A 26,821-nucleotide genomic window follows, 5' to 3' on the forward strand; every position below is an offset into this window, starting at 1 on the left:
TCTGCCAATTGTGATCAACGCTTTTCAGAGCTGATCACAACGCGTCTGCCGAACTTTTACTCCGTGATGTAAACTTTAACTCCTGCAGCGTAGAGGAAACGTGTTAAATACGTCAACACGTGGATTTAATAGAAGCTTTAAAGAACAAACTCTGGATGGTGTGAGGTGAGTTTGTCTCAGAAGGCTGAACAATAACCTGTAGAATAATTAGTCATCATGCTAGAGCAGCTTCTCTGTGGTGGACCACACCAGCTTCTGCCACAATAAATAATTATAATAATAAAAAATAACATTTTTTTGTTTCCTTGCTGAACTATTTCTGTTGAGTTTTAATGTTTTAAATCTGTTAGATTGTTACTGACAGCAGCTACATTTAAGTTCCACTTCCTGTTGTGACTGAATGCTGCTGCAGCATGGAGGTGTAGTTCTCAGTCATCCTGGACATGATCATCCTGAGAGTTTTAGCTGAAAACAGCTGCACGTTTCTGGATACGTTGGAGACATTTAGCCTCTCATCCCAGAGGCTTCTTCCAGACTTTGGTTGTGGTCAGAAACAAACACACTGGTTGTGCTGCAAGTCTTTTTCTTTTTTTCTCCAAAACACGTTTTAGTCTAAATGAAGGTGATGTTGTTGTTCATAGAATTAAAATTCATGTTGAAGTTAAGATTATTTCCTCAAGTAGGACCTGTGGTTAGCTGGCTCATGTAAAACATGCCATGTCTTGAAAGAATCAGAATCAGGAATCAATAGGAACTGGAATCGAAACAAGGAATTGGAATTGGAAATTTTACAAACACAAACATTTTAGATGAATGCATTTCAGTTATTTAAAATGTTATCCCAAATTTAATTTAAAAATGTATTTTTTAGGTTAATTCACCTGTTGCTGTTTCACAAAAAAAAACTATGGCAATAAAAACTTTTTTTAAAGATGAGCAACAGAAACATATGTATTTATTTTTATTCTGATTATTTCTTTACTCATTAATTGTAATATTTTATTTTGTTTGACAATTATGTTTTGAATGAATAAGATCACTATATGGTTTGACTGAACATTAATATGATTTGTTAACAATGGCTTTTCCTGGGGGGGGGGGGGGGTTCTAGGGGTGGCCATGGCCACCCCTTGGGGGCGCCCTTGGGTGTCCACCTGAAGTTGCCCATATGGTAAATGGTAAATGGCCTGTATTTGATATAGCGCCTTCTAGAGTCCTAGAACCCCCCAAGGCACTTTACAACACAATCAGTCATTCACCCATTCACACACACATTCACACACTGGTGGGTCGTATATGGTTAAACCAAGTGGGTCTCCATTCCAGATGGTACCAGTTATGGTGCCCACACCTTGGCTGGGGGGTTCGGGTTAGACTATTGAATACTCATAAATGCTCAATAGAAGCCAAGTTCAACAAAATCCAAACACACAAACAAAAGAATGTTCAGACAGGCGTTGTTTTACCATGTTATATTTTAATTTCTGCAGAGACAAAAATGACAAGCAGTTTATTTACACAAACCTGTACAAAAGCAAAATTAAATTATGTAAAATATCTCATAAATAGAAGTGGACTTGCGTTCAATACACTTTGCCATGTTCAGCTAAGCTGCGTGCATAGTGACTCATATTAAACGATGATAAATTCGTTCCTCAGTTTCTATATCGACATCCAAGTCGCAGGACAAATAGTAATGGGTAATATTACAAAATCTCATTACACGCTGTGAATGGTCTACAAAGGGAGGAGAGCGGCGGTCGAGCACACACACCTCCGGTGGGGTTAAGAACATGTTTTCTGTCAAGCGTTGGGAATTCCGACACGCACCATCGTTCAGATTTCTGCCTCTGTTACCTCAGTGTATCAGAAAATAACAACCCGCCAAGCCTATCATTACTCAGAAAAGATGGAGTGCCGATTGCACTCAATGTAGGTGCCAGTGTATGGCAACGTTTCTTTCACTTCTCTTCTTTTACACTCTGCAGACTCTCTGTTTTCACTTTATCTGATGTAGGAATTCAAAGCGTCACCTTGCAGTATCACAGCAAACCCTGCAGCGTGCTTATTTGTCATGCAGGGTTTCATCACCATCATCTCTGAGATATGCATATACCGTAAAGTTGCACAACACATCCCGAGGTGTGTATTCTGTCAGCTGCTCTCCCTTGCAGGCCCTACCCCTACCCCACCCTCCCGTGTATTCATGCCTCCTAGTAAACCGTCACATTAGCATTTTTATCTCTTGGCTCCCTCAATTCTGAGCAGTCAAATGTCTCCGAGCATTTTTCTTTCTCTTTCCCCTCTCTTTCCTTTCTTCTATCATCCAGAGCTTTTATTTTCAGTCTTAGCGCTTGTTTCATGCACAAAGAAGGTTATTTGACCTTTCAATGACACATGAGCAGAACACGACAGAAAAAAGTCGATTATATCATTATTACTTCCACCAACAAGCAAGTTTTAAATGAAGTGATACTCATTCGGTAAAAGCTAAAAAAAAAAAGGGTTGTGGAAATGTTGGACCTATGGGCTCACTGACAATTGATCATCCTATGAAAATAGAAAATAAAAGTTTGACATCATGAGATTTCATCTAAGATATGCAAATGTATTTCAGACCTTAAATGCCAACGCATCTTCTTTTGTGAGCAGTGTAATCGTTTTTGCACCATTCCAAAAAACATTTAAATCATACCGGTTGGTATAAAAAGGCACAATTGCATATTTGCATTCACTCCAATATTTTTATGAGTATTTTTAAAAGATTTTTCCTTTTTTTTTCCAGAAGCACTCTAAATATACAAAGTGACACCAAATAAAAGAAAGTAAAGCAGAGTACATCGTCTTGATCGTTTCCATCGTTTTAGCCGTGTAAATAACCGATGGGTGGGGGTGGGGGGGGGGTGGGGGGGAGCAAATATAATGAGTTGAGAAGTCAGATCTAATGAAGTACAGCTGATATAAAACAAACATTGGATGTTTTCGTGAAATGAGACAATCAAAGTCTTTCATGGGTAAAAAAAAAAAAAGGACCTTTTAATGTACCAATAGTTAAATGGGCAATGTCTTATTGGGTATAAACAAATGCAAGCAAAGAAGATGGGGTTCTGTGTTTACAGGAAAAACATTTTTTGTACATTTTGTTTTACAGTTTTTTATATCATCTTCCTTCTCATTAAGTGAAGTAAGTTGCCATTAAACGTGCAAGTAAAAAGTAAATATTCATGTATACAGTTGATAAGTATAGGAGCACTTTCTTTCACAAGTAGTACTTACAGACTATAGATTGCCAGAGTGCATTGAAATAAGCACCTCCAGTCCAACCAAAATGGGTTTTGCTAACATACAAAAAAGTTCCATTGCATCTGATATTCTTTTTAATTACAGTGGTGAGATATGTGCCTCTGCAGCTGCAAAAGAAAAAAACCCCATAACAATAAAATGAATAACCAAAACAGTATACAGCGAGGCACAGCACCCTAACATTACGTGTGTGTTTGTAACGCATCGGCTCTAAGGGTTTAATGGGTGTTTCATTGAGACATCACATTCTTACCATTCAATCCTTCATTTAAAAAAATAAAAAAGTTTACTTAAAGCAAAGTTCTCCAAGAAAAACCTCTTTCCTTGTTTGTGTGAAGTGTGTAATGCGTCATCCATTTAGAGGAAGTTTTGGTTTTTCCATTTGACACCAAATTACTTTTGACCCTAACACCTCATGGTGGTGTCTGCTCATACAGACGTTGCTTTTTGATTGTTCTCTACTGAGCTCATTCTTACATTCATGCAACGAAAAGCAACAACTACGAGTGCTTAAAGGATTCTTGGGCACAGGTGATTAGGATCATGGGCTTTCGTAACCTTGAAGGCTTTGGGAGAGAGAGTGGAAAAGAGGTTAATGCTTGTTTGCCTCATAAACATCATGGAATTTATTGCTCAGTCCAATAACACACACACACACACACACTAAAAAAATATAAAAGGCTGTCTTTGCCATTGTTCAACACTCTCAACTGTATGTGCGCTCTTCTTCAGTCTATCATGAATCTATGGGTAGATATTTAATCCGGCAGAAGTAAAATAATTTCTGCAAGTATGGGTCATCATTTTGCCAAAACGGACATAACTTGGTACAAAATGTACCATCCCACTAATGTGATAAGATTAACAACACCGTGGTTTGAGTTAATGTGATTGTAGGCGTATGGTCTTGCATTTGTCACGAGGCGTTTGGTCTAATTCTCACCAATTAAGACATAAAAAGAACAGGAGGGGGAACAAAAGGAATGAGAGCAGTTAGCACTGTCACTATTGTCCAATGCTTATGTACACCAATTGACACCTGTGAAACGTGTTTGCGCTGTTGGTCGGTCATCACAAAGTTTGTTGTAGTCCATCAAAGGGTCCAGCCAAAGTAGAGTTGCAGCAAAGTCCTTTGGTGTCCCTTTCCTAACTAATAGCCAAAGAGAGGACAGTATTTTAAAGCTTAGTCTTTTCAGTCCTTAGAAGATTCAGTATTGGTCAAGTTTGGGTTTGCAACTTGATTACAAACACTAAAAGATGACAGATTTCCATGGTCAGCGTGATTGATCACTGGTTTGTTCTTTCGCCACAGAGAATCTTGGCCAGACTATTTGTTGCATTGTTCTAAATTTAAAAAAAAGGCAAATCCAGGCAGACTCCAAAGTCAGAAGGGTCTGCATGTACAGCATTGATTCTAAAAAACAAATAAAATAAGGGGGAAAGAGGAAATATTGAGTCATTTACACACTGTTATAATAAAGAAATGGGTTTCCAGTGGGAACAGAGAGTACTCATGCGTGTGCTGTGTGTCTGAAATGGGTTGATTAACTGTACAGATTGACTGTCAGGCAGCAGACTGTCTTCCAAGAGCGCAACAAAGTCAGTAGAGTAGCCTCACTGAACGTTTCTCCTCCTCCTCTCCTCCACTTTGTGGCTAAAATGAGCACTTTTATAAAATGTTTCTATGTTTATGTATCCAAAGAAGGTTTAGTCCTACTTTGTGGCTAAAAAAAACTCCTAGAGCTGTAACGGTGATGGGGAAGCAGCTATGCTTAGTAGTGTATGGTAAATGCCACAGGCTGTGACACCCAAGCTGCATTTTGACCCTCAAGCTCACAGGTACACCTCCCGCCGTGTTAGCGTACCACAGGATGTTGGTTTGTACTCTCCAGTGGGTGCGAGGGGGATCTCCTCAGTGGGGTGTCCCAGTGTCTCCTCACGTCCTCCTGGGGAGACGTAAGAAGGTGAACCAAAGGCCTCATAGGAGGAAGAGGAGGAGGCCATCTTCTTGTTGAGCAGGTTGCGATTGCGATCTCCCATCATGTGAGTAGCTGTGGGATCCCCGTTGGCCATGGCGGCCATGGCGAGGGTCTCTTGGCTGCCAGGCTGTTCGACACTACTGCTGCTGCTGCTGCTGCTGCTGCCATTTCCGGTCATGAGGGTGGAAAGCTTTGGTTGTTGGGGGTTGGCGGTCGACTTGGAAGGCCGTCGCTCTGGCGATGTGCGCACAGGCATCCAGCAGGAGTCCGAGTGGCCATACTCGTTGCACTCCCTGGTGCATTTGCCAGTCATGGCTACGTCAGGCAATGGCCGCGAGTCTACGGGAAGAAGAGAGGAGAAAACGAGGTAAATAAATACAGCTTGTTGGAATAAATTAGAAATGTATTGATGAGCTAACATGTATGTTTTATGATTTGGCTTGTTATGTCCCCTAATTAGATCATTACAGCATCTAAAAGCTAGTGAAGAAAATAGAAAACAACAGAAACTGGTCACAGTGATTACTCCAGCTTGTGTAAGCTCCTACACTTAATATCACAAGGCTTTCACCGATAAAACTGGATTTGCTTTCATGCAGAAACCATACCACATGACAGGAAGAGTAACATAAACCAACAGAGAAAAGAAGACACTTTTGGCTACGACAACAGCCTCGAACAAAAAAAAATTGTGGTGTGAATCAGAGTTGAAATAATGTCATGCTTCAAAACGTATTTGTGCTGAGAAGGAAAAAAGGGAGGGAAGGAAGGGGGGAGAGAGTAAGGGAGGCACCAATGGGACGAAAAGGGACGAGGTCAGTTTGTGTTTTCAGCTTTGCCTCGTTTAAAATTCAAGCTGCCCTGTGTGAGTGTGTTTGTGCGATGGGAGCACCACCAACACCCTCCTTCTCTACGTTGCTGATTGACACGCAATCATGTTCTAATCTAAGTACTTTAATAGCTCTATGGGGCTCAAGCGCCTCAGATATCCTCTTAAATCCGCTAATAATAGTCTTAACCAATTACCTATCTGAGCGCTAGCCCCAGATTAGCAGCATTTATAGCATTATTGCGAAAAGCAAATTATGTGCTTACAATGCAACATCGGGACAACAGGTAAGACGGTTTAGCTTAGTGTCTGCACTGAAAGTTTGCGACGTGTGGAGATGTTAAAACCAGAGATGCAAACCAAAGCTGAACTGGTTGAATGTGAAACCAGAACTATTAGGAGGGAGGAAACAAGGAGTCTTCGCCACAGCCTAAATGCTCTGAAATGACACAGCACCAGAGGTTGTACAAGTTATGGAGTCTTGGGGATGCTATGTTAGATGTACTTTCATGTATGACCCAATGGCAAATCAAGCAAAAGCAAAAGTGAGTGCAAAACCAAGCCAAGCATGCCTTTTGCTCAGATTAAAAACATAAAACCACAAAGACTTTGGACCATGGCTTACTTTTAATGCTCTTTATCTCCTGTAAAAGAAAAAAAAATAGAAAAGAAATCACTTTTTGACCCCTCTGCAGGAATAAATGTGCTGTATGAGAGGTTCTGAGCAGTGCTGACACTGGAAACTAAGAGAAACATTGATAAGACTGACAAACACATGATTGAGGACACAATAATGTGGCGGAGACAAAGACAGCAACGTAAGAGGAGATAGCGAAAAGAAGAATGACAATCCTATAAAGGTCCTGCTGAATTATTCCTTTTATCAACAACCCAGTTGTTTGCCTCAAAACGAATAGAAAACCTTTTGTAAACAACAGCCCACGTTACTTTTAGAGTGCCATTCCTTCATAATTCTTAGCCTTCGCTATTAGAGTCTATTTTCATGTCAACAATGGCCTTCCATAGCACTTAACTTTGAAAACTGCCAGTCACAATAAATCCTCAGAGATCGGCTGCAACTCCATTTTGGTTGTTACTTAACCCCAAAACACTAAATGCTTCAGCGTAATTACTTGCAAAGACATGAAAAATGAAAGACATGTAACTGCAGTAACAATTAACATGCCGACTGATGTGATGAAAATGACAACTGTGGCTGTGGATCACAGCATGCCCCCCCCCCCCCTTTTTTTTTCTTTTGTTCCCTCTCTCTGCTTTGGATTGGCAGGCACAGCCATCTAAGAGACGAGCAGATACCAGGTAGGGACTGCCGCTCTCATTTACTCCCAACAATTGAGCCATCAGGCTACCCACAATGCACAGCAACTCTCTTGAGACGCCCGTGCTCTGCTCCTGAATGCTTGTGCAATTTTGCTCGAATCACATTCAGCTGAAGTGGTTTTAAAAAATAAAAATAAAACTAGAACGGGCAGCGTACGTCAGCTCTCACATGTTAGCGGCTAACCTTTGGCGCCACATCTCTGCTAGCTTCCGCAGTGAGAAGCAGAGGTAGGCAGCCGGTGCTCTGCATGCTGTGCACGTTGATGGAAAGTTGATTTCCCAGCTTTGGGCCGCTGACTCCACAGGCTTGCTAAAACTGAGGACATTTCCCACTGGGCTAATGAACCGGACTGCTATTCCCGAGCAAAAATGCTCTTTTTTCCTTCCACGTCCCTTCTCAAAAATGTCACCTCTCCCTGGGCCATCAAAATGAATACTTTAAAACAAGTTTGAGCTTCCAATAACTACATTTGCCAGAGAAGGGTTTGGTATGAACTTGTGTTTTTATCTGCTTTCACATCATCACAAAAACTACTTTGATTTGGGTTAATAGATTAAATTTAAAGGTGCAAGGAAGCGCAAAAATAATGCAATCACAAAAAATAGGCAGAAAATTAACTTTGGGATGGATTAAAATGGGTTCTTTGCAGAGGATGTGCGACTTTCTCTCTCTATCTTGTACCTTGTTGTATGGTAAAAGGACCCACTCGAAAACGAGATATTCCATCTCAAGCATTTTTTATCCTCCTAACATATACGTTAAGTTAATTAAATAAAATTTAAATTGCTTCTTTGCAGAGGATATGTGACTTTCTCTTCGTATGTATCCATGAGCCGTTTCAAGGGCAAACAAAAACATCACACTGTAGAAAAAGACAAATCCCAAGAGCATAATAAAAAATCCACAATATTCAACTTTTGTTACATATTCAGAAACATCTTGCTAACCTACACAGGTGGATCGCTCTGCCATGCAGAAAAAAGTCCCACTATGATGCCGAAAACCAGACAATAAGAGCTTTTTTATCCTGGACTCAGGACGATTTACTTGTAAGTTCAGAGCTTTAATACAGGTACCAAGCGTAAGGCCATGCATCATCATCATCATCATAAAAAGGCAACGCACCTTTCATTGAAGCAAACGGTGGTCTTTTGACAAAGGCAGCTAATAGACCACTTACATTTACCTAAAAGGGGATTCTGAGAAATAAAAAGAGACGTGTTGATGGTGAATAAAGGAGTGATTGACACTGGTTGGGAGGAGAATGGGTTGAACAGTTGAGTAGCAGCTTTTGCTAAGATACGGTGCACTTCTACGGGGATAATTACGCAAAAATGCCACTAAAAAGCAGAACTGTGAGATAATAGTCACCCCATACTGCTGCATTTAAAGACTTCAATAGGCCTATAGAGAAGGCTTTCTTCATTAGAGCTAGAAAGCTTCCTGGAAGTAGGCCAGTGGCTGCACTGACTGAGCTGTGGCTTTTCTTAGCTGGCTTTAGTCGGCTACCCCATCAATGGTCTAGCTTACACTTGGCCGATATTTGAAGAGACCTCAACTGATGGGTTGCAGTTGTAATTAGTAATGGCGTCTTAAATGTTTGCTGAAGTTTTACTGTGGTTGGAAAAATTTAAAGGACGTGTTTATTAGAGCTCAACTAATTAGGGTCATTCAGAGGCTGAGAACCAATATTAGAAATATTAGAATTCAGGGGCCATTTAAGAAGCCAATTTGTTCAGCAAATTCATAATTTTTATAGGAGTGTTTGATTCACTGTAGCTACAAACAGAGGTGTCCTTTAGATGGCATAGATGTGAACGAAAATATTCCAAGGTACACCCTACTTGAAATGGTTAAAAAGCCTTTATTTCTATAGAAAAGTTGCTACAGAAATAAAGCCATTTTAACCATTTTAAGAGGGGAATGTCTTGAAGACATAAAATAATTTGGACCATTGCTTGTAATCTGACTGAGGGCAGCACAGTGGCACAATTGGTCGCACTGTTGCTTAGCAGCAAGAAGGTCCAAATCCCAGCCTGGACCTTTCTGTGCAGAATTTGGATCTTCTTGTGAATATGTGGGTTTATTGTAGCTATTCTGGTTCCCTCCCACAGATCAAAAACATGCATGATCGGCTAACTGGCGACTCCACAGTGGCCCTGGGCAATGACAACTAGGAAATTTCCTGTATCGAGTTTTAGCAACGTAAACGTCAACCACCTAGTCTCATTCTAAGGCTGATCCTAATCCAAATCTTTCAAATTTAACGGGGCAAAAGGATGTTATTGCAAATCACTGTGTCATACTACTGTCCTGCATATTTTTCTTGCAAGATCTCATTCCAGTCTGCATTTAATCCACACCTCAAGCAGTCCGATTATTTAAAAATCTGTGACCATCTTCAATTCCAGCTAACTGCTTCAACCCAAATCCTGCAGAAAGCCTTGTATGGATGGAGGGAATGATGGAGGGAAAAAAAACAGCAAGGGAGCAGATAACTGAGACGGGATGATGTGCCATCGCGCATCTTTGTGTATGTGTCTCCACAGTGTGTCTTTGATGGACATTGCACTTGACTGGATAGCAGATAGGGGTCAGAGCAAAAAAGAAGGTGGATGAAAAGAGGAATGATGTGGAAAGCAAGGAACTGACAGAAAGAATAAAGGAGATAGAGGGGAGTGCGTTTGTGTGTGTGTGTGTGTGTGTGTGTGTGTGTGTGTGTGTGTGTGTGTGTGTGTGTGTGTGTGTGTGTGTGTGTGAGAAGCAGGGTCACGGCATAGGAGTGGAGAGGCAGCAGACTGAGTGGAGAAGACAGCATGGCTGCCTCTGGGCCGTCACAGGCCAAACACGTTGCCAAAGAGAGCAGCGCAAAGTAGACGGCAGAGGACGAGAAAGAAGAATTTGGAACACTAAAAAAAACTGGGTGGAAGAGCAGAAGATGTAAGGACTATGAGAACAAGAGAGTTCGCTGGGCAGGGAAAAATATTCCAACAATGTGCTCCAAGACATTAACCTATCTACCCAAAGACCTTGATTTAGCCTGTTTAAAGCTTCAGCTTATCTTTCAGACAAAGAGGTCCTGTGTGCAGGAAGACGCCAGGCACCACTTAACTCTCCAACTCATTCTAATATGCTTCCATCTCATTTTCTATATTAAGAAGTCTAAAAAAAAACCACTAACTCCTTAATTTCATTTACACTGGTTCACATGCTTTCAATTTGAAAGCAAAGAGGAACATACTCTTCATCAAGATGAAAAATACATTTTGGGGGGGGGGGGGGGGATGAAATGTGCGTTTCCCTAAGAAAAGGAGAAGGGAGTCTAGCTTGGAAACGAGCTTACGACTCCCTTTTCACCCTTTGTCAAACGCCATCTTGCATACATAGATTTTAATTTCCGCGGTAAATCTAAAGGTAAGTACTTTGATTCTTTTGGTTGTAGCTCGTGGAGGAATCCTATGCACTATTTATTCTGAAATGTATTCGAGGCAGCAATAATTTGGTGCAAAGAAATGAGTTGAAAACTTTAGCTCAAACAGCTAAAAACGTTAGCCTTCCCTCTGCACTTGCTCTCCAGTTGGGACTCCTCTTTTTACTCATTATAACCCCTAATGAGATCCCGTTTAATTAGGTGAAACTCGCCGACTAATTACGGCACGGAAGCGTGTCTCCTTGTGTTTGGCTGTCTGGCTCTGGACGGGCCCCTGTGGCAATGCCTCGGAGCTACAGAGGTCTGCAGCATCAAAGGCAGACAGGCAGGAGGGTGCATACTCTGAAGGACTAAATGCAGCTATAGAGCTATAGGTGGCTGTGGTGAAGAACAGGAAGAGAAATAGCAAAGAAAGAATAGTCTAAGCAAAACAGATGGGGGGGGGGGGGGGTCCTGAGGGAAAGGAGCAGCAAGAAACAGAACGGGCGCTAAATTATTAACGTGGTGACGGCGAGTTCAGATGGAACAATATCCACAGGAGGAAAAAAAGCACTATTTGTCTTTCTCTTGCCGAGCCGTTTGCCAGACAATTAAGGCAGGATGGAAAAGATGAACTGGTGATGGGGAAAAGGAGGGCGAGAACACGTGGAGGGAGTGACCTTTGAAAACCGCTCCCCCTGCTAGTAAAAGCATTTATGAGAGCATTAATGTCAGCGGTGGATAATTTCATAGTAGCTCGGAAGTCAAATCTCATCCTCAACCAGCGCAAATCCTGAAAGCAGGAGCCCATTTTCCATCCAATGAGAAGAAAAGAAGCAATTTTCCATCCTTCCTAATTACGGCTCCTGTTGTCATCAGCACTTTTTGCACAAATCGCAACTGTTCCACGAGCCTACTTGACCCACATTTGCCTGTTCCTGATAATAAACACCTCTCCGCGCCACACGAGTAGCCCGCTTTGCTCTGGCAGGGCCTCTCACAGGCCAGCTGGAGGAACACTGGAGAAATGTGGCAGCAGTTGATCTATTCACTGCCTCCTGAGCTTCTTGAAGTATTTACTACCTGGCAAGGGCAACTAAGGGAATAATCTGGAACCCCCCCGCCATGCCTCGAGAATTGCAAGACGGGCACGGAGACGAGGGAGGGGAGAGGGAGAGTGTGGAGAAAGATACAGAGCCCTGATCGAGTTTTGTAATGAGCTGTCACCTCCTTTTGCCTCACTTTCCTAGATGCCTATACCTCTGTGCGGAACAAAAAAAATATACCCACATGAGGCTGTTCAGAGGAGTTTTCTGGGTTATATTCAGGAGTGGGTGATGCCATCACGTTTAGTCTTTCCCTTCCAGGCTGCAGGCTATAAGCTAACAAGCGCTACAGCAACCCCATGCAAAAGCAGGCATCATGAGTAAGATATGAATGTACTGTAGCTTGCTCCTGAGGTAATTAATCGAGGAGGAATTAACTTCCATATTTTCATTGTGGTGAAGGTTTCTTGGCCAATTATCCAATTCAGGTTGCAGCGTGTCCTGCCCTCCACACGTATCCTTTCGCTTCGGGGTACCCTACCCATTTGGAGCAATAAGCAGTCCCCATAAATAAAGTGTCTGCGTGTGTCACACTCCACAGTCATTCATCTTGTGGGCTTGCTGACACACCGTGCGTGCACATGTGCAGGCATGGCCCTTTCATGTAAGCAGAGGTTTTGCTTATCACAAAAAAGCATACAAATCAAAATCAAATCAAAGCTTTATTTAAAAAGCGCCTTCCGCAACCCTGTCAGGAAGCCCAAGGTGCATACATATACGTGTGTGTGTGTGTGTGTGTGTGTGTGTGTGTGTGTGTGTGTGTGTGTGTGTGTGTGTGTGTGTCAGGGTTAGGGTGCCTTAGAGCATCTGACCCACACACTCCTGTATAAAAGGAATGGCATCGAGATGAGGCAAAGCGGAGAGGATTGGTGACTCATCCACGCTAATACGAGACATGGAGCTGCTTCCTGACACACTGAAAAACCAGAAACAACACGTTGTTGTTAAAAGCATTTCCTCAATTTTGTGCGGCAATCAGCAAGCCGCAAAAACAGAGATTTTCTCGCGGGCTTTCAGCATTTTAGCTCTACGCTCATTCAAACACGGTAACGTTCTGGTCGTAGTATGTCATTCAGCTGCGATTGAGAGAAAAAACAAACTATCACAATATGATACAATCCTGTCACTGCTCACTCCTACGTTTATATGTGTGCCTTCTCCAGCAGAGAGCATTGAGCTTAGGCCCTGGAAGGATTAGAACTAGTAGCTCTGCCGTGGTGCACACGTGCAACACTGCTAGCAAACGATAAAACAACATAGACTCGTTTTTTTTTTTTTTTACTATAGCAAACTCTTATGTTTAGCATGTGTGAGGTGCTGTGCAAGCATGCGTGCGTGTGTGGGTTGATGCTTAGCATTCCCGGCTGCAAATATGAAAGGAAAGCGTACAGCATTAGCCGCTAAGACAGACACACAACATACAAGAGGGAATGTTTGGAAAATGGTAGGGCTTACTGTGCTACTGCGAAAGTGTGAATGAAGGGTTAAATCTGTTGGCTTCTTTATATGTTTTTAAATGTTTACAATTCCTCTAAATTTGCTTCTCTGGACGACACACACACACACACACACACACACACACACACACACACACACACACACACACACACACACACACACACCGTCTCCTTATTTCTCTAGCCAGTCTTTAGAAAAGAAGTGTCATTGCTTCTCCTCCACTGTTAGTCTTATCTCACACTCCCAGGCACACTTGCACAATAGCCTGTTTTACACCATTAAATGGTTATTTGTCAAAATAAAATTTCAATTAAATCCTCCCTAAAAAGTAAAAAAAAAAAAAAAAAAAAAAAAAAGGGGAAACAGACAGTGATGTGTGCCTTTTTGTTGACCGTACGCAAATGAGAAAACGGCTAAATCGTGGGAATATGGAGGTAGAGAAACAAGGGTTCTGAGGATGGGGTCATTACCCCCCCCCCCCCCCCCCCAAAAAAAAAAAAAGTGAAAGGAGCCGTGACTCACAGGGATTTTGTTTTCTATATGTTTCAAACAAATCAGAAATGGAAGGAGAAAAATATTCTTTGCATGCAGCCCAAAGACTCTTTTTCCAACAAGAACTACAAAATATTTTCTATTGGCTAACGTTGTGGCCGCCAGTGTGCATCAGGTGGACCACTGACTAGGCAAATATTTAGCTTCATACTGACGACTCGTGAAAACAAGAAAAACAAGATGAACAGGAAAACCTCAAACTGGACTCATCTAATCACATTAGGTATTGGGACAATGAAAGAGTCCTAAAAAGCGCTGGCTCAAAGCTGAGGTTAAAGTCCCGTTAGTCATCACACACTGGTGAAATTATTTCTCTGTATTTGACGCGTCGCCCCTGGGAGCGGTGATCTGCAGAGATGGTGGTGCTCAGGAACTATTTCCCCTTAGTGTCAAGCGGGGAGGAATCGGGTCCCGTTTTTAAAGTCTGGTGGATTTGAACCCATGATCTCCCAGTCCCAGGGCAGACAGCCTTACCACTAAGCTGGTGTAGAAGAAGAAGAAGACAAACTTTTATATAGCACCTTTCAAGATAAAAATCATGAAAACAAACAAAAAAAACTAAAGTGTAAAAAGATTTAAAAAATTATTTAAAATATGTTTAAAAGGGGGCTGCACAGTGGCGCAGTGGTTAGAGCTGTTGCCTTGCAGCGAGAAGGTCCTGGGTTCGCTTCGTTAGCATGTTCTCCCTGTGCATGCGTGGGTTCTCTCCGGGTACTCCGGCTTCCTCCCACAGTCCAAAAACATGACTGTTAGGTTGATTGGTCTGTCTAAATTGTCCTTAGGTGTGTGTGTGTGTGTGTGTGTGTGTGTGTGTGTGTGTGTGTGTGTGTGCATGATTGTTTGTCCTGTGTGTCTCTGTGTTGCCCTGCGATGGACTGGCTCTCTGTCCAGGGTGTACCCCGCCTGCTTGCCCGTTGACCGCTGGAGATAGGCACCAGCCCCCCTGCGACCCTGCGTGGACAAAGCGGGTTCAGAAACTGGATGGATGGATGTTTAAAAGGAGAAAAGAAAAAATGTAAGGAAAGGGAGGGAGAAAATGAATAGGAAAAAGGGAAATCTGTGGATCCTGAGAAAGGCGTAACAAGAAGAGGGTGATGAAGGTCACACCAAAACCAGCTTGAACAGGTGAGTTTTCAGCTGCTTTTTAAAGGAGATCACTGAGTCCACTGATCTCAGGCTCAGGGGGAGAGAGGTCCAGAGTCTGGGGGCCACAGCAGCAAATGATCTGTCACCTTTGATCTTTAGCCTGGTGCTGCACAACCAGTAGGCTTTGATCACTGGACCTCAGGGACCTGCTGGGGGTGTAGGGACTAAGAAGATCACCAATGTAAGATGGTGCTTGTCCATGTAAGGCCCTATAGACCAGAACCAGGATCTTGAAATGAACCCTGAAGTTGACTGGCAGCCAGTGAAGCTGGAGGAGAAGCGGGGTGATGTGGGTGTGTTTGGAGGACTTGGTCAGAAGGCGAGCACAGGCATTCTGAACCACCTGTAGACGGTTCAGGGAGGTTCTGCTCAGACACGTGAAAAGAGAGTTACAGTAGTCTAAGCGTGAGGAGATGAAGGTGTGGAGAACTGTCTCAAGTTCAGAGCGGGACAGAATGGGACTCAGCTTAGCAACGTTCCTGAGATGGAAGAAGGAAGAGCGAACAAGAGAACTGACATGAGAATCCAGGGTGAGAGCTGGGTCAAAGGTCACAACAAGATTCCTGATGGAAGGTTTGGTGTGAGAAGCAAGCTGACCAAGAGAGTCTCTGACTTTGGGAACCAGCTTGTCTGGGGCACAGATGAGGATCTCAGTCTTATCTTCATTCAGCTGAAGAAAGCTCCCAGCCATCCAGGTTTTGATAGAGTCTAAGCAGGTGTGTAACAGCTGCAGCTTAGACATCTCATGGGGCTTAAAGGAGATGTACAGTTGGAGACACTAAGAGCAGGAAAACATGATGACAATCGACAACAAACTGGGGCAAGAGGTCTAACCCTAACCCTAGTTCTCATACACTTAATTTCTATGTGAAAGTGGTGGGCATAGCTAACCCGACCTGATTGGTCAGCAGGGTTTGACACACCCCTGGGTTCAAACAGCTGAAAAGACACATCACACAAACACCTGATGAAGACTCCAGGTGACAGTTAAAATTTATAAAAAAAAAAAAAAACAATGCCTGATTGGAAGGCCCTGACATCACTTCAGATTAAGCATAATTCTGATTTCAAAATGAAACACCCAGCATTTATCCAGCTAGGAGAGAGCTCTAGCTGATATGAATAACTGCCCCCCCCCCCCCCCCCCATCTGCCATTGTTGGTACCCTGACTGTGTGGAAACACGTTTTCAGGCCAGACTGAGCTGGGCACGGCGAGTCACGACCTTAATTGAAAGCTAGTGGTGCAAATGTGTTGGGGGTAATTATGTTGACCCGAAGCGATGGGCTTTCAGTTTTTCAGCATGTAGCCTCATAAACAGGCAAAGTAAGCTCTGCTCCGGAGCAGAAAAAGGCAAATTATCTGGAGCCTGTGCTTCCCAGAGGGATTAGTTGTCTGTGTCTCAGCAGGTTCTTGAAAACATGATGGGCTATTGTGTTCTTAGAACCGTAAGGGGAAAAAGAGCTGAACTAGCTCTGGTTATTTTTTACACAAGTGTCCCTTTTTGAAGTTCTACCTTTTGATCGCTGCAAACACATTTATCCAATGCCAGATAAAAAAAAAACTTTTTTTTATAGAATTGAATAAACAGCAGTATGATGGGAAACATCTGAAACGCTTCACCAGCTCACAAGCAGTTTCAAAAAAGATAAATGTGGGCAAAATTTTTTAATATTAAAAATATGCTAACTTGATGCAACTGTGGCGAGTAATGACCTGAGGAAAGCAAACAGGCCATCAGAAAGATTTTAGAGGATTTTCCCCCTCGGGACAGTTTGAACACCTACTGGGAAGGTTAAAAACAAGCCGCTTCAAATGGCTGCACTCAGTTACAACCTGTGATGAAAGTGCTAAAAGGATGTGCCAGTCAGCAAATAGGCTCTCCCGTTCTTCTTTAATGTCTTCTTGAGTCTGGCCGGGGTGCCTCGGCTGTGTAAAGCCTCCCGCCGTGTCTGAGTGTTCAAGAACGAAAGCAAAGGCTTCAACAGCAGCACCAAGGTCTCATCTAAGCTGTGGTACACATCCGGTCAGCAGTGGCGGCTCCAGAAATGTTTTTCTGCAGGTGCTATGAAGGAGCTAGTCTTTTTATTGAGGGTGCTATGAAGGAAGTGGTCATGCGTACCTATTGTTCTCTAAAACACCTTCAACACTAGCAGATACACATGCGTGCACAAAACCTCAACACCACCTGAAACAATCACTAATATACATCATAAACATATGAACAATCTTTGACTTTTCCATGAAATCATAAACACATACAGCCACACAGAAATCCATCTATAGTGTTGCAAGTTTAGCTAACGTTAGTGTTAGCATTTCCAGTGGCAAAACCCTCGACTGCTGCGGCGGTTGAGGGTTGACTCTTTATTTATTTATTTATTTATTTATTTATTTTCTCCACCTGACTCAATCCTCATGTAAACCCCTCTGATCTCTATTAAGGTAGCGCGACTCGGGTTGCGAATGACCACAGTCACCAATTCTTGTCATGTGTCTTTGCCTAAGTATGTACGTCTGATCTCTGAATTGTGTGTACTGAAACTCTTAATTTCCCTCTGGGATTAATAAAGTATCTTTGAATTGAATTTGAATTGAGTTGAATTAATCCAGATCCGTAGGTTTTTGTGGGTCTGAGATCACTTCCAAAGATTCATTGGTTTCTGACTGAATCCGTGGAAATTTGGGCAACAAAAACCGATCCATTTTACCACTAGCTCTACCTTCCACTCGTTCGCAGGTGGAAAATGAGGTCAAAGGTTAACATCAATTTCCTGTTAAATATTATCACATCCACACGTGGATGACTAACGGAATAAGAAATGCATGTGCAAAAAAAAAAACAAGCTGTATAGGAATTTTTTAAAATCACAGACAAGAGTAACAGAAAACAGATATAAAAAAATATAAAAATAAATTAATAGCAATAATTAGGAAAAGGAAAAAAGATTATTATGGTGAATTATTGGAAAAGAATAAGGCTAATACAAAGGCTACATGGGGAATAATAAATAGTGTGACGAACAGAAATAAAACTACATCTAAGGTACCAAATTACTTTGTCAAGGACAATGTGGACATTTATGATGTAAAAGAAATCTCTAATGAATTCAATGATTGTTTTGTAAATGTAGGGAGGAGTTTGATGGGTCACGACACTTTAATTGAAGACAATTTGAATACAGTAGTAAATAATGTCAGTAGTATTTTCCTTGGCAAAGTAGAAAAAGAGGAAATACGAGAAATTGTAAAAAAACTGTGAAAATAAGCGATCAACTGATTGTGAGGATTTGGACATGATGACTGTAAAGACCATAATAGAATCTGTTATTGATCCTTTTACTTATATATGTAATTTGTCACTTTCTACTGGAGTCTTCCCTGATGCTATGAAAATAGCAAAAGTGGTTCCACTGTTTAAGAATGGTGATAAACATAATTTCACAAATTATAGGCCAGTGTCACTACTTCCACAGTTTTCCAAAATACTAGAAAAAGTCTTTGCATCACGGTTGGATAAATTTATTGAAAAAAATATGATTTTACATAATGAACAGTATGGATTCAGGACCCAACATTCAACAACAATGGCAATAATGGATTTAACAGAGAAAATATCTGAAGCGATAGACAATAGAGAATACTTTATTAGTGTTTTTATTGACTTAAAGAAAGCTTTTGATGTTACCGATCATTCACGGTTACTGCAAAAATTATATCAGTATGGAATACGAGGGGTTGCTCATCAATGGGTTAGAAGTTATTTAGATAACAGAAAGCAATATGTTCAGATAAATGGCATTATTTTTTATTTATTTATTTATTTAACTTATGTTTTTCAGGAGGATAAACTGCTTGAGATGTAACATCTCGTTTTCGAGCAGGTCCTCCTACAACACAACCAATAACAAATAAGGTGGCAGAGTTAGAAAGTTGTAACAGAAATAAAAAAAAAAAAAAAAAAAAAGGGGAAAGTAAATAATAGTAAAATCAACGATATGTATAAATGTATATATATACACACGTAAATATAAACACATAAGCAAGGATACATAGATACCAACAAGTGTACATACGTACACTTACATCAGAGCTACGAAATATTGCTTATGGAGTGCCACAAGGGTCAGTCCTTGGACCAAAATTGTTCAACCTGTATATCAATGATTTGGTAAATGTGTCTGACAAACTAGGTTCTGTTTTGTTTGCAGATGATACAACATTGTTTTATTCAGGGTCTGATATAAATGAAGTAACTCATGTGATAAATATTGAACTGATAAAAGTTAAAAACTGGTTTGATATAAATAAATTAACACTTAATCTTAAAAAAACTAATTTCATTCTATTTAATGACAAAGAAAATATAGACGTAATATTAGAAATAGATAACATGGAAATTCAAAGGGTAAAAGAAATCAAATTTTTGGGAGTAATGATTGATGAAGCTCTAAGCTGGAAAACACATATAGACTATATAAAAGGTAAAGTGGCCAAAGCCATTGCAGTATTATATAGCGTAAAGTTTGTACTAAATAGTGAAGGATTGTTATTACTATACAATGCACTGATTCTGCCATACTTAAATTATTGTGTAGAAATCTGGGGAACTGCATATAGAACGTATACACAACCTTTGTTTGTTTTGCAGAAAAGAGCAATGAGAATTATAGACAACACTCATAGTACAGCTCCATCTAACCCATTATTTATAAAATATAAAGTAATTAAATTTCACGATTTGGTCAACTGGAGAATATTGCACATAATGTATAAAGCAAATAAAGGTACATTGCCAAAGAATATTCAGCATATATTTGAAAAGCGAGATAGCAGTTATTCGTTGAAGGGATTTGAAATCTTCAAAAAACCTAGATTTAGAACAAGAATGAAGGAAATGAGCATATCTGTGAATGGTGTGAAGTTGTGGAATTGCCTGGACAGAGAATGGAAAGAGTCAAGAACTCTAAAAGTGTTCAGTCTACACATTAAATCACGTGTGTTGAGTGGATATGACAACGGACAATTGATGTGGACATAATAATTAACAAATGTGAACAGTTACGGGACTGAAAGAACTGGTGAAGGACTGCACAAATATAAATTGATATTTAAGTTTAAAAAGGGGGCAGAAATAATAAGATTTTTCTTCTATCTGCTCCCTTTCATTCAAATATATATTGTGTTTTCATGAATATTGTTTAGTATCTGTTGTGTTATTTTTTTATTGAAAGAAATAAAGATTAAAAAAATTAAATTGTAAAAAAAGAAAATCTGATATGTACTTGGGGGTGCTATGGAGTTGCAATGACTAATCCAGGGGTAGCTATAGCGCCCCCTAGCACCGCCACTGCCGGTCAGAGAGCCTCAAACAGCCTCATTTGCATATTAGTGCTGGGCGGAAGGCTTTCCCAGATGTAATTTTGTTATGTAACAGTGAGGAACTTGTTGGATGAAGGTGAAGTTCAGGACTCGAGAGCCTTAAACACTCTCCAGCTACTCTGTCACAAACAGAAGCTCAGAGTGATGCAGCTTGATAAGGCCAAGGTGTCCCGGATTATAGACTATCACGCAGATACACCACAGCCTGCTCCCTTCTGGGGCAGTAGATTGGATTTGCTGCTGCAGAGAGGCACTTTGCTGTCATCCTTTATGTTCACTCCCTATCTTTGACTCAAACTCAACTGAGGGTCGCACCACCTCTGGATTTTTTTACCGACAAATGTTGCCGTAAAGGCAGGCCACCTGAAGCTTGAGGAGGAGGCGTGTAAGAGTTTGGTGGAGAGACCGGCTGTCTGGTGCAAGGATGGCCAATCTGCACCAACTGCTTGTATTTTCATTGATTTAAAACATTGTTCTTGTCTTTTATACTTATTTTTATTGCCTAATCCTAAATAAACTTTATTTAAAACAAGCAGAGATTTTGAGCATTTATATTTTAATGTCTGTTTTATTGCATTGACATCAGCGCTATAATATTGCTAATTAAATATTATCACATCCACACGTTAAATTAAAATTTTATTGTAAAAAAAAAAAATCTAATATTTACTTGGGGATGCAATGACTAATCCAGGGGTAGCCATGTTTGTTTTTGCTAATCGGTTGTTATAGATTCCACTTTTAGTTCTTTATAAAAAATGAAAGTGCAATAGCAGAAACACAGCATCCTGTCAGGTGGTAAATTTAACCGTTTAACTGTCTGGTGACCCACATTTTTGTCTCTATACTGTAATTAAAATTTACTGAACATAACTAGACTGTAAATAATGAAATGTTGATTTCACGTAACCAAGTAGTGTCAACTGGCTCTACTAAACCTAGTAGATTAAATGGAAAAATTAATATGCATTTATTTTTAACCTAACAACGTATATTAATAGATGGATTTAAGCAACTAGGTTTGGTGGAACCAGTAAATTTAAAATTGTGGAAAGCTAAAATGAAATGCTAAAACACATGAAGATGTTTCAGTTAAGTTATATTATTGTATTAATTGTATTTACATTACCATGTATTATACATCCATACAGTTGAAAATGAAAAAAGAAAAATGCAAAAAATATATATATTTTTCCCAGATTGGTTGCCCAATTGGTTGAAAATGACCCATAATAGAAGGGTTTGCTCACACAAAAAAGTTTGGGGACTTTTATACTTTTTGTTTGCCATACATTGTAGCTTAGTAAAACATAAAAATCTATTTTTATACCATCGCTTCCACGTTAGAAGCTATGCACACGTCCAAGCTGTGCAAGTGAATTCGCCTGAGATTTTGCAAGCGGCAACAAGACCATCCGGGCCTTTACACTATCCCCACCTCCACTTTCCTTCACCAGCTGAAGGACCGTTAGCAACAGTACACAAAACATCTTAACGTTTCATCATCACAAGCCCCAAGAGCACGGAACACCACAGGGAGACAACAAGACTCGCCTCGGTCATCACTCAGAAATCACTTCCCGTCCTTGAAGCTCCAAATCCAGATCCAAACACAACTGGCCACTTGAAAGCAAGGCCGTCTCGTTCGCATAATGTATCGCACAGGAGGGACCACGAAAGATAAGGTGACTGGAAGTGCAACCTGCTCTTGGATTAAAGTCGCGTTACGTCTTTCAAGCCAAAGCGAACGCCCCTTCCTTTTCTTTAACAGGCCAGTTTAGTTGGAAAGAAAAACTGCGCCACAGCTGTAGCCATAAACAGTGTAATATTTAAAGCACCAGGGGCCCAATTTGTCACTCTGGCGGGCTGATCACAGATGAACATCCTTTATGAAATGCACTTTTCATGCTGCCTGTCGGAAGGATCAAAGTATGAGCACCAGCTTTTCAGCCCGTCCCCCCCCCCCCCCTTTCCTTTGCACGCTCCGACTCCCGACTGAAAAAAGGGAGTCCATTTAAACCAAATGGATCCCCTATCAAAAAACAAGAGGGAAGAGAGAAGAGAGACGGGAAAAAAAAGATTCATTGTGTGGGTGGTTGAAGTTTGGGCAGGTGGGCAGTAACTAGGGAATATGGACACTTGGCTTTTTGGGTATGCAGAGAACAAAAATACAGTTGGATAACAAACAGAAACGCCATTACTGGAGTTGAGCCTGAAGTCAGTTTTTAGCTACAATGCAAGGTTACACTGAACTAGCTAAAACCAAAAAGAAACACGTACCCCAAAGGTTTCCATTAAATCCATCTCGCTCGAATGCTTTTCAGCAATATCTAACTAAAAGCTGGGAACTCCCACAAAATCGAAAATGCATGAAATCCAGTTTTTATTAAAGTGCTTCAGTTTTACTCCAGCTCAACAGAAAAAAAAAGAACAGCTGGCGAAACAGAGTGCAATTAGACCACCACTGGATGTCTGCTAAATGTTAAAAAATGTGATTCAGATGTGAGATTATATTTGCTGTGTTGCGTCAACAAGAAGCATAAGCTTTTAGTTTATGGTCCGCGTGGCTGATGAGGCTTAGAGTGACTTGTTTCTGGGGCAGGGCTGTGATTTAAAAAAGTGTTGCAGAAACCTGAATCCAACAGCCCAATACATGCATCCGCTCTGACATCTATGAGCTTATATACACTTGTAGTACTTGTCTTCAGCACTCTGGCCACTTTATTAGGTACTGTTTAGTATTTGTGCAAACACCCAATAAACCAATCACATGGCAGCAACTCAGTGCATTGAGGCGTCCCGAAGAACCGTGACCTTCAACATAGAATGACTGGTGGTGCAAGGTAGGCTGGTCTGGGTATTTCAGAAACTGCTGGTCTGCTGGGATTTTCCACTGCTGGGGGTTTACAGGAAACTGTCCCCAAAAAGAAAAAAAAAAAAGAAAATATCCAATGAGCAGAAGTTGTGTGGAAGAAAATGTCTTGTTGATTTTAGAGGATGGAGGAAGACCTGACGCCGGGGACACACCAGCCACCGAAGCGCCGCGAAACGGGGACCGCCTTCATTCAGCACCCTTGTTATCCCGTTCTATAGACCACATGGGCCGCCGAAGCGCCGCGCCGGCGCTCCAGCCTGCGCCGTGCAGCGATCGTTTCGGCGTCTGCTCTATTTTTTTCCGCAAGCCGCGCGTGAACCGCGTCAATTCTGGCAGGAAGTCAAACCTAGACACAAGAGGCAGGCAGGTACATTTGACAAAATAAAGCATTTCAAAACACAATTTCGCGATAGTCAAATGTGTTCGTAAACAGACACTGCATAAAAACCACATGAACACACACACAGAGCGAACTTGTGTGTGTGTGACCACGTGAAGGGGGTGTGGTTTGGGGTGTCTTTCAACCGGAGCAAACAGGACAGAGAGGCAGAAAGTCGTAGGCCAGCTATTAACAACTGGTTCACACCATAGGTTCACACACACACACACAGACAAACACACACAAACAGCACGGGGGAAGGGGGTGTAGAGGAAAAGAGCAGAGAAAAGGCGGAGAGGAAATGGAGGACACCAAGTGGTAAAAGAAAAACTACGAGGCACGCCTCGACCGGATCGGAGAAACAAACGTCTGGTCTGAACTGAGGAGCAGCGAGCAGCAGCCGAATTTCATGAGCACTTCGCCTCCCGGCGCTTCGGCGGCCGGTGTGTCCCCGGCGTAACTCTTGGTGATAGAAGGAAGAACCTCGAACACCACACCTGGTGTCATTCCTGTCAGCTGAGAACAGGAAACTGAAGCTACAATTCACACAGGATCACCAGAAATGGACATAAAAGACTGGAAAAACCTTTTCTGGTCTCACAACTCTAGATTTCAGCTGCAGCTATCAGACCGGGTTAGGGGGAGAAAAGTTCAAGACAACATGAAAGTTGAAGGTAGTTTAATAATAAATGAATATTATAAATTTATTAGATTGCTACCAAAAAATAGTTCAGCGAAAAAAAATGTTAATTCTTGGTAGCTTGAAATTTTAGAAAAGCATGATGCTGATCAGTGACAGCTACAGCTATAGATGCTGTTCAAACAACGACAAAAGATCCGTGAAATCAAGCCGTGTGTTCAAACCATCGTCCCGTACCGTGTTTTCTCTCCTCCTATATGATGCTTGAATTCATGTGACATGAGACGCCACGAAACTTAACTTCACCGCATCCTTTTGCTCTTCCTTTGAAGCACAGAAAACGTGCGTCATTACTCACCCAGCTTGACAGGCCTATCCCCGTTCTGAGCAAAGCTCTCACCCAATTGATCCCCCCCCCCCCCCCCCCCCGGACAATTCCAAGGCTCCTGGGTTGTGGGAAATATTTATTCACATTGATCGACGACAGAGCTGATGGGTCTTTCATGAGCGTCAGAACTCAAACTGATTTTGTCCCCCCAGTGTCTCCAAATATCAATCACTGGTGGGAGAAACGCTGGTTTCTGCAGATTAGGCACCATGAAGCTGCCACCCCCCCACCCCCCCGAAAAGGCCAGACTCATTTTCTGAGAAGTTTCTATAGAATGGAAAAACATAGGCTCGGAAAACGAAGGCGAGTTTGTAGAATCTGTCCTGAATCCATGGTCAGACGAGGCCAAGATTATTTAAATACCTGAAGCAGACACAGACACGTCTGTCCTGAAGCTTCAGAATCGATTGGAAGCCGAGCGTGATGTGGAACGGGAGGGCCGGAGGGAGCATTCTGATGATAATTCCTAAATCTGCGCGTTTGCCATTAAAAATGCAGCGCCGACAGAATATTTTCGGCATCAAATTTTCATAGCATCAAGCAGTCTTGACAGCCCCGTCTGACACACGCTCACGTAATAATGATGAAGTTCCCAAAAGCACGTGTTTGCTCTCCAGATGGATGTGGGTTTTGAAGGAGGGATGCAGCGCTGTGTCTCTGTTCATAGACGACAACATTTCTCATGTTTCATTCACCTTCAGATCACCGACTGGTGTCATTCTAATGTGTACCAGAAACTAAACAAAATTTACACAAAAAAAAAAACTTTTCTCCCCAGTGAGGTCTAAACATATAAAACAGGTTTTTAGTGGTGTTCCACCAAAAGATTAGGAACAATTACCATTTCACCTGTTGAGCGTAACTTTGGATTGACCTCAGGTTGGAGAAATAAAGATTAGTTCAGACAGGACTGATGAGCTAACAACTCAGACGTCCACAATAGGGATGAGCCGAGTACTCGTTTCAGACGAGTATCCGGTACGGATAAAGCATTTTTGACGAGTACGAGCATGAAACGAGTGTAAAACTCGTAAATATCTGTAATCGTGCTGAAGGAAAATCCTCATTGGGTAACTGACTGTCTTCACGCTCTGTGATTGGCCAGTCAAACGGAGCACCCGCCCCTCCCTACACACAAAACTCTGCAGCAGGGAGCTCACAGCTCAGTCCGCGTCCGCTCCATCCATGCACGCACACACACACACACACACACACACACACACACGCACACACAGACAGTAACAGATCTCTCTGAGCTTGCTTCACTGTTCACGTTTCTTCAGTACTCCCTATGTTTTCTTCAGCTTGCTTCTTTTTAAAGTTATTTAAAGTTACTTTTTCGTAATGTACGTGGTGCATTTGACAAGACAGAGCTGAAAACGGCTCGTGCTGCGTCAGTCACTGCCTCCGCTCCGGTCGGGTTTTTTTTCCCTCTCTCTCTCTCCTCTTCCTCAGGATCCACTTCCTCTTTCCTATTTACTCTCTCTCTTTCTTTACATTTTTAATCACAATTGTCTATTTTTTGCTCATTTTAAATATATTTTAATCATTTTCTAAATTATTTTTTATATTTTACATGTTTTGTTTGTGTGAAGCGCCCCGTGATTTTTACCTTGAGAGGCGCTATAGAAAAGATATTTTCTTCTCTCTCTCTCTTAATTCATGCACTTAAATATTAATGTTCTGATTTTATTGAAAAACTTGTTCTGTAATAGTTCCTTTACTATTGTGATCAAAAACATTTAATCTAAATTCTGAGGCTGCTCTGTAAATAGTTTTCTAATAAACAATACACATAGCAACTTCTGATCAGACTTAAAATAACGTATTGATGTAAACCACACCCACTTCCGGGTTAGGCCACGCCCACTCCGAGTACAGATAGAGATCCAGATAATTTAGATGGTTGAACAGATACAGATACAGATACTCGCTCATCCCTAGTCCACAATGATACGTAAACAACATGCCCTTTCATTATTCTGACAGAAATGTATGGCGTTTAAAGCGTGCCACAACCCGTGCACGCGCATT

General features: G+C 41.5%; 1 protein-coding gene across 5 annotated transcripts in view; it reads right to left on the reverse strand.

The window, feature by feature from the left end:
* Positions 1 to 1,457: 1,457 nt before the first annotated feature.
* The window catches only part of pcdh7b (protocadherin 7b), a 155,291-nt gene continuing 129,927 nt past the window's right edge, over positions 1,458 to 26,821 (reverse strand). For 2 of the 5 annotated variants that reach the window (XM_015946854.3, XM_015946853.3), the window contains exon 3: positions 1,458 to 5,621. In XM_015946854.3, the coding sequence (XP_015802340.3) occupies positions 5,137 to 5,621 (485 nt within the window). In that variant the 3' untranslated portion in view covers positions 1,458 to 5,136. Of the gene's footprint in view, positions 5,622 to 6,736; positions 6,756 to 26,821 lie in introns of all 5 variants that reach the window. The other 3 variants (XM_054747758.2, XM_015946855.3, XM_015946856.3) reach the window with 3 other exon arrangements.

This window comes from Nothobranchius furzeri, chromosome 2, assembly GCF_043380555.1.
Source record: "Nothobranchius furzeri strain GRZ-AD chromosome 2, NfurGRZ-RIMD1, whole genome shotgun sequence".
In the NCBI taxonomy this organism is placed as follows: Eukaryota; Metazoa; Chordata; class Actinopteri; order Cyprinodontiformes; family Nothobranchiidae; genus Nothobranchius; species Nothobranchius furzeri.